This window comes from Taudactylus pleione, unplaced genomic scaffold (assembly GCF_031769625.1).
Source record: "Taudactylus pleione unplaced genomic scaffold, aTauple2 ptg000179l, whole genome shotgun sequence".
Lineage (NCBI taxonomy): Eukaryota > Metazoa > Chordata > Amphibia > Anura > Myobatrachidae > Taudactylus > Taudactylus pleione.
The window spans coordinates 36,205,653-36,214,580 of NW_028284581.1; the positions used below are offsets into that span (position 1 = coordinate 36,205,653).

At 38.5% G+C, this 8,928-nt stretch overlaps 1 protein-coding gene across 1 annotated transcript; it reads right to left on the minus strand.

The window, feature by feature from the left end:
* Positions 1-4,342: 4,342 nt before the first annotated feature.
* Positions 4,343-7,939, minus strand: LOC148520001 (general transcription factor II-I repeat domain-containing protein 2-like). Its single transcript, XM_088475942.1, has 3 exons — positions 7,780-7,939; positions 4,936-5,381; positions 4,343-4,852 (listed from the first exon to the last, which is right to left on the minus strand). The coding sequence occupies exons 1-3, from the start codon at positions 7,937-7,939 to the stop codon at positions 4,343-4,345; spliced, it is 1,116 nt and encodes a 371-aa protein (XP_088332068.1).
* Positions 7,940-8,928: the final 989 nt, after the last annotated feature.

Below are 8,928 nucleotides of genomic sequence, written 5' to 3' on the forward strand. Positions count from 1 at the left end.
AGTTTAGATTAATTTAAAAAATCATTTAAAAAAAATCCAATTTTCCTCTGAAAATTGTTATATTTCTGAGTCTAACAGGAAAATTTTCTCACGAAAAAACCAGGCTGTTATCGATGCCTGGGTTGCATCACTTGTTGGTACATGGAGACGGGAAATTACATCATGCATCCTTATTCTGACCGTAGGATCTTTATCAAGCATACATTGACTTGCATTAGTTCCTTTGTAATTATAGCCATAAGATGCCCATGCGGCCTTATTTATATTGGGAAGACGATTTGACAATTTCGCGAAAGAATAGCGCAACATCATTCGGCCATTTCGACTGGTCCTAAATGGCAGAGAATCGGACCAACCAGTCGCACGCCACTTTAAAGTACACAATCATCCTTTAGCTACTCTGCACTATAAATTAGTGTATCATACACCACCCCCTACTAGGGGAGGCAATAGAGAAAAAGGGCTTTTGAAGCAAGATGGATCTACTTGATGAACAGTGTGGCCCCATATGGGCTGAATGAAAGTCTGCAATTATCCTGTTTTTTGTAGTACTGATATTTTAGAATTTTTCAATTTATGATACTGGATTCATTGCACTATGCGGATTATCTTTTTTGAGGTCTGTTTCTTGAGGTCTGTTTCTTTATTTGTATTGGATAGTATTTTATTTATTTATTGTTTTTTTTTCATTTTAACATTTTATTATTCTTTAATTTTCTCATTTATTTTTTAGTTATGATTTACTTATTTTTTTGCTCTTTTCTTATAGACTTTCTTGTGGTATACTTCATGGTTGAAGTATATTCCTAGGGTTTGTTGCTGTATCCCCTTATGCCGGAGGGTATATTACATTATATCTTGTATTTTGTATCCCTATTATACCAGTTTGGTCTGATATGGATACCTCTTGTTTATATATTTGTGCCTTCAAGATATGCTAACCTTTGGTTTTATGGGAGCCCACAACTTTGTTTTTAAATGTTTAATATTAGTCAATGGTTTTGCTGTTTTTTTGCTGTTTTTTTCCACTATGGTTTCCAGATGCCGACCATGGTACAAGTACGTACACATGCTGCAGCGTCTGGGAATCAGTATCTCACCCGGCACCGCTTGCTTCCTGAGCTGCAGCTTCGTTACCCTGGTTACTAGCAGTGACACATGGTGGGAACACGTGGGCTATGGGATGCAGCTCGGTGATGGCACTCTTCCCGGCTACAGCATCTGGACAGAGCACATGGGTGAGTTTTTTTCTTATATATAGTGTGTTTATTGTACTTTGCAGTTGAGCCTTGAGGAAAATCTCATCAAATAGATTGAAACGTCAGCATTAAGATGAATTGAAGGTCTATTGTTTATCAAATTATTTAAAGTCCTATGAGTGCCACCATCTGTTGCTGTCTATATATATATATATATATATATATATATATATAAAAAACACATAATGTCCACACTCACGTCTTGTAAAGTTCAATGCTGGGGTAGCTGACCCTAAGCAAAGTAAAAACCTTGCCATCTTGACAATGGTCCTTGGACCCTTGGACCGAAACGTTGATGGCTGTACGTTTAAGATGACATAAATAAAATTAAATATTTTATGAACATTCCTTGAAGTCTGGTGAGTGCGGCACTCAGTCCAAATATCCAAAAAGCTGCCCTGGTGCCTTCCCAAATAACTAAATACACAGGCAAGCAGTCAATCCTAGGACAAATGTAGGTGGTACACCGGGACTTGAAAATAGTAAAACTTATATTTCACCAATGTTTCAGAGCTCTACAGGCTCTTGACAAAAGAGCCTGTGGAGCTCTGAAACGTTGGTGAAATTTAAGTAATACTTTTTTCAAGTCACGGAGTGCCGCCTACATCTATATATATAAATATATATATATGTATATATATACATGTTATTGTTTCCTATAAGTCACTATTTAGTGCTGCAAGTCGCTTAAGAAAGAATTGCTTTCCAGTCCAATCATGTGGTTCCAAAGCACAAAAAGTTATTTTTATAAAAGGGATAACACGATGTAAGATTTAACAATTAGCGTAAAAAGCAATGAAAATAGTACAGCTCGATACATATGCGTGTGCACTGGTCCCAGTATACAGTCATCAATCCAGAAGTCTGCGGTCGCAAGAAGATGTGTACACTGAGATTGGGACACAGCCTATATACCTTACAGGTTTCAGAGTTAACAATGGGACAAATTGACAGGTTCTCATTGGTTCTTGCTTCTGGTCAATCTGGTCATTGGTCAGTTCATACGGTGTCATCAGGGGTATGGCTCATTCTTCCAACAGTGACATTGTGTAGCTTCCCACCGAAGAACTGGTTAATACTGGCTACAACACTGCATACTAGTAATAACATTCTATTCAATAACTCCCTATCATCCATAACTAGTGGACACATGATGCGATTTCTTTGCCAATAGAAACGGATGTCTGCAAATAAACATGGATTTAGTATGATACCAAACATGACATGTCCACTGTATTCTGAACCTTAGATCTCTTTTAAGTACATCTCACATCATAATTATTAGCTAACAAATACCTTTAATAACTCTGATTATTATGTATAATGTATGGCAACCATTTTATATGTATATGTTTGCATATGTGCGTCTGTGTATTGAAATAGCAAATATGTGTCTATATGTATGTGAATACGCATATGAGCGTCTACGTGTACATATGCGAATATACATATGAGCGTCTATGTGTATATGTATATATATATATATCTATATATATATATATAGAAATATATGTGTGCGTTATGTGCGTCAGTATATGTGTGTTGTGGATTCGCATTGCTGCACATTGGATTGCGCGATGCAAAGTAGCGTCCTAGTAACACATCATCCGACCATAGACGACTATATCATCAGCTAATAATTGTAAGCGATCATATCCAATTATTTGACTTTGACAATGTATATTGCACACGTGAACACACGTACACACACAGAAGCATTAAAGTCTTGTTTTTGTTTATTTTGGACTGTTTCATTGTCATGCAGGGAATAGAATGGAGCAGTGTTACCTCTCACACACAGAGCCCTTTCTATATTATCTTTGTTAGGGTAATTTGTGAGCCATTAAAAAATTAGCACAAAAAGAGTGGAGACGTGGACCAGTGGACAAGTTGCCCATAGCAACCAATCAGCTTTGAGGTAGAATTTATCAACCAGATTAGTTGCTATGAGCAACTTCTAAACTTGTCCAATTCTCCACTCTTTTCACTGCTTGATACATCAACCACTTACTTTGCAATGTTTTCTTTTTCTTTTTTTTTCTTTGATGGTTTGAAAACCTCTGCATATTAGATGTAGTTTTCAGAACCTAACCAAAAGATTTACCATCTTGCAGTTTGGAGGCCGAAAACTGAAACTGCATCCTGTGTGTTATGGTTTGCATACTCCTGTACCAATATAAAACTGGGCAAAAAAGGGATTGAACACTCTGTAGCCGCTGCACGGAGAGAGCACATTTCCCTGGAGGGAGCTAATAATAACACGACGCTAGGTAAGAAGGAAAAAGTGGGGTTGAGACTGTGCTGTATCTTAGACCTGGAATATTATGTACAGTAAGTGATAGATATTCGTTTGTACCTATAGTAGAGGCCCCAAAGTAAAATGAAAGTGCATAGTTGTATGTGTTTGAATATAATACAATTTTCATAAAATATTAGGAGCTGATTTTAGATATGAGTAGAAAGAGTTATATTTTTAATATATTTATTATATTTATAAGTTCAAAAAGCAAAAAACAAATAATGATTTACCTTAGTGACTTTTCTGTTGCTGAATTGCATTTGCTAAATCTTCAATTGCAGGGTTGTATTTTGTGCACTTCAGGGCCAAGCAAGCACTACTAACGTCATCTGTCAGTCTGTTTCTTTATTTGTTTTAATATTATTTAATGCTGAGAATAAGGTCTCACAAAAGTATGTTGAGGGAAAAATTGTGAGTAAAGGCATTCCTAGATTTTTCAAGGCACTAAAAGTGTCTGGTAATCTGTTCCAAGCACTCCAAATTTCCTGTTCGTAGTGGCAGTCTTCTTCATTCTCCAAACGATTTCTTTCCAGATTCTCAAGTTTGGACCTCAAATCGACAAACACTTGAATCCAGATGCTGTCTTGAAATTCAGCAAGTTGCATCTCCAAATCATCAATTTTCATCCATTTGAAACTATTTAATTCTAAAGTACTTTAGACTACTACATCTGGATACTTAATTATTTTAATGGTCTGTTCAAGGCTTCTAAATTGATTAAATCTTTCACTGAACTGGTCAAATAATGAGTTCACAATATCATGGTACTTCATGTGCATGGGCTCTATTTCATTTTGTACAGTTGTGCTGGCATTCTCAAAATACTTTTTACTTGTGGAAAATACTTATACGTTTTACTTTCTATATCTCGCTTAAAGATTTTAAGTTTACTTTGAAAGGCTTTTATGTATCCAAACATAACATCAATACTTTTGCCAAAACCTTGTAATTTTAAGTTGAGCTCATTCATATGAACAGAGATATCTGTGAAAAACATCAATGAGTAAACCCACTTATGATCATTGAGCTGAGGAAAGTTTGCAAGATCCTTATTCTCAAGAAAAAGCTTAATTTCTGAAAAGCACTCCACAAATCGCTCAAGTACTTTTCCTCGGCTTAGCCACCTCACATTATTGAACATCAGCAGTCCACTGTAGGTTGAATCAACTTCCTGTAACAGTGCAGAAAATTCTCGCTTGTGAAGGGGTCGAGCAGCTATGAAATTCACTATTTTTGTTACAACTGACAATAAATCATTTAATTCTGTGAATCCTGCTTTGGCACACAACACCTCCTGATGGATATACAATGAAAAGGAACAAGTCGATGTCCAATAGCTTCCATAAACAACTTCACAAATCCTACACCTTTTCCCACTATATTGGGTGCCCCATCTGTCGTCACTGACACAACTTTACACATATCAATGCTTAGGTCATGGAATGTTTGTATAACAACCTTACATATTTCCTTCCTTGATGTACTTGTTGGCACTGATTCTAACTTAATCAACTCTTCTCTCATTGTGAGGCCATCTGAATATCTAGCAATAATGGCCAACCGAGCATTTGATGTGACATCAGTAGTTTCATCTAGAGAAATCGAAAAATATTTACAATTATCTAAGTCTCCTTTTAACTGATGCTGTATGTTTGTGTTCAATCTCATTATTCTGTCTTTGATGACATTTCTACTGATTGGTAACTCAGAAATTCGCTTAATTATAGCATCTTTATTTTGCATATCATGAAATAAAACTGGTGCACATCTTAGAAGAGTTTCTTTAATAAATTCTCCTTCATTGAGGGCTTTTCCATGCTGAGCTATGGAGTGAGCAACGCATAAACTTGCTGATGTTAAATTTGGAGAGCCTCTTACAAATTTAAGGAGGGAATTTTATTGGCTCTTATAGAGGTGTAACTGCCTAGAAATGTATTCCTTCCTTTCATCCAGACTTTTTTCCAAGAGCTGGGGATGATTAGTTTCAAAATGTCTATTTATGTTCCACGTTCTGCTTACTACTGTCTCATTACATAGTATGCACAATGATCTGTTTTTTTCTGTCTATAATGCCATACATCTCTGTCCATGTATCTTGAAAGGGTCTGCTACTACCACTCCCTTTATCATTCAATCTTGCTTTTTTACGTTTTGGATTATCCATCTCAGGGATGCAACAATAGATAAATAAAAATCAACGCATTTTATATACAAGGTAAATTAAGAAATTAACTTATATTATTTTGTACCAGGAGTCAGTCCAACAACACTGTTACAGAGGTAATTAAAAACCTATTAAATTAACTGCTTTATTACCTCTGTAACAGTGATGTTGGACAGACTCCTGACAGACAAAATAATTTAAAGCACTACACTATGTACTCCCTTCTGTAACTAGCAGTAGGCAGGCGCGTGCGTACGTACCTGCAGCACTCTTGGCAGAGCTCAGCGAGTCTGTGCTGTGGAACAGTAGAGAGTTGAAGGCTCCAGAATGGTAGGACAGGGAAACAAGGCCTCAGAAGAAAAACCCTGCCAGGAGAAAGAAATTAAAGTCAAGATGATGTCCAAAATAAGGGGGTTTTTTTGGTTTGTGTTTTGGAGATTTTTTTTGGAGGGTTGGCATGGTGCTCTGTGAGGATGGTGAGAAGCAGGAACTGCAAGAGGTGCTATGGAGGCAATTAAAGCTTAGAGTAGCTGGAGAGGGGCTGAATGCTGCAGACTAGACATCCAAGCGTTTTACAGTGGGAGAGAAGAAGGGAGAGCCACAAAGACAGAAATGCAGATTTTAGTATTAATTGCACTTACAGGACAGCCACCCAATGCTGCTTATCGTGAGCACTGTGTCTGGTTGTTGTGGTGCAGTCCTCCTGCGATGTTTATGACGGACTGGGCTGGGGTGATCACACAGGGCTGTGAAACTCGTCTCCCTGGTCTCAGGGCTGCAGGTGCAGGATGTGGGGATCAGAAGGCCACCTTACAGGGCTGTGAACCTCATGGATCTCCTTTCCTCCTGTAGCGTTCCTGAGGTAATGAAACTGACCAACCTCAGTTTATGGCGGTTAAAACTGGTTCTCTGCTGCAAAGATCTCGTGACAGCGGTGACACCATGCCTCCATGCAACAAGCAGGGAGCAGGGATTGGAGCAGAGCACAGTCAGCCTCTAAGTGTGCAGGTTTTCCCCACACCAACAGGCGTGTCAGTCAAAGTGCCTCGGCGCATCACGAGTGACACGCATGTCATAGGTTCGCCATCAAGTGATTAATAGAGATAGTCATGGACTTAACATCTTAATACATCTGAAAAATAACAGGGTGTGAACACTAAAGGAATCATTGGTGGAGATTGGATTCACAGTCTCTCAGGGATCTCTCATGAGGGGAATGGTAGAGATCTGTGTTTACCCACCTGGAGTGGACGGGTACTAAGAATCATTGCTTGCTGGCTCAGTGGTGCACTTGTGCCGTTCTGCGAGTTTCAAAGCTGCATTAATCAGTGTCCAGAGCTGATCTGTATGCTAGTGATGTCGGGGAAATGTACAGTGGGATGGGAGAGGGGTAATCCTTTCACTGGTCTGGAACATATCAGGTGCTGCTTGTGGTAAATCTGTTTATCAGCAATGTCTGGGGGGGGGGATTATGGTTTTAAAATGTATAGCTCAAACCCATGCACTTATACTGTATGTGTGGTTTGCTCTTAAGTATGTTGTTCATTTTACAAGTCTCACAACAAAAACAACTGAAAACCTGTGGTTCAAACAAGCTGCAGATTAGTTAGTCTGCGCCTGATCTTCAAAGCTGTAACCATTTGAAGGGACCAATGTTTGTGTTTTGATATTCTGTGAATATTTCTAATGTGATTTAGATTAAAGATACATTTTAAATTCTTGGATTAGACGAGCCTTTGGAGTACATCCATTCATCTTCATCGTACATCCTTAGTCTAACAACAATAGCCATTCTAAATCTTGTAATGTTAAATAAATGTTTCATAATTCAAAGGAGACATGTCAGTGCTTTGAAAAATGGTTTCTGGTTAGCATAAAAAAACAGAAATCTATTCCATAAAAAAGCTGATGTGAAGAAAATCAGATGAGAGGAAATGTATTTCTATGGCCTATCTTATCTGCACACAAACACACACATACATTTATATAAATATAGAGCCTGATTCATAGGTGCACAATATAACATGCTGATGCTGCACGTTGGTGGCCAATGTTACCAGTCTGCACATCCGTCCGAGTGTCCATGTGGTTACAGCCGAAAGCCGCAGAATGAATTTGGATGTAGAGAGTGGCAATGTTTCTGGAAGGTAACAGGAAGGTGGTAGACAAGTCAAAGTCAGCAAATGCGGCTTTTGTTGCAATGACACTGATAGCCATGTCTAAATGGAGAAATTGCACCTGCCATAGGGCTGATGTAATCTCCCACTGGTACTGGTTTCAGTACCAGTCCCAGTCCAGTCATCTTCCGATTATATTCTGGCTCCAATACCGGTTCCAGTGCGGTCACCTTCAGGTTCCAGACAGGTCACTCTAATAAAGAACTTCAATACTGTTTACAGTAAAGCACCACTTACACAGTCATCACACATATCAGTCTCATCTATACAGCCCAGTGGTCCCAGTTCCTGTGCCCACATACAAAACTCAGATTCCTGACAGATACATCATCTTCAGTACCAGTCTTTGGATGGATCCTAATAAGCTTTCTGCCATGGCCAATTGGCGTTGATTTATAGGGTTAAAAGCTATTCAGCAAATTTTAGGATTCTGCAACTTTTAAAGACAGATCATCAAGAATTAATGGTAATGGTAGTTTCTCGCATCGCAGCTCTTACCAGAAAATCACAGAATACCACGTATCGGCCTCCTGAAGCTGAAGTTGTATATTCTCAACTAAAACAACTTTTCAAATCAGCACCAATTCTATGGCAATCGAATCCCAATCAGCCTTTCTTCTTAGAAGTGGATGCTTCTATGGTTGTCCTCTCTCAAAAAGAGCAGGGAAGTGGTACACCTGTGTTTTTTTTCTCCTGCAAGTTTTCAGTTCCCGAGAAGAACTATATTTTTGTGGACAAGGAATTGTTAGTGATTAAACTTGCTTTACAAGTCCGCTCACACCTAGGAACCTAGTCAGTGGGCCACTACCTGCATATTGCAGCAAAGCCAAATCCCCTTGCAGGGGTCCTTGGTGAAGGCCACTGTTATGTTAGATCTATGCCTCTTTTCTGGGTCCACACTAATCCTATTTGTGCAGTTAGCATCCATACCATCCCAGCGGGAGTTGTGGCGTCCGCCCATATTGGTTTTGGATTTCTTTAAAAATGGTCAAAAACATGTAAAATCATGTCATTTGTATTTTTTTTGTT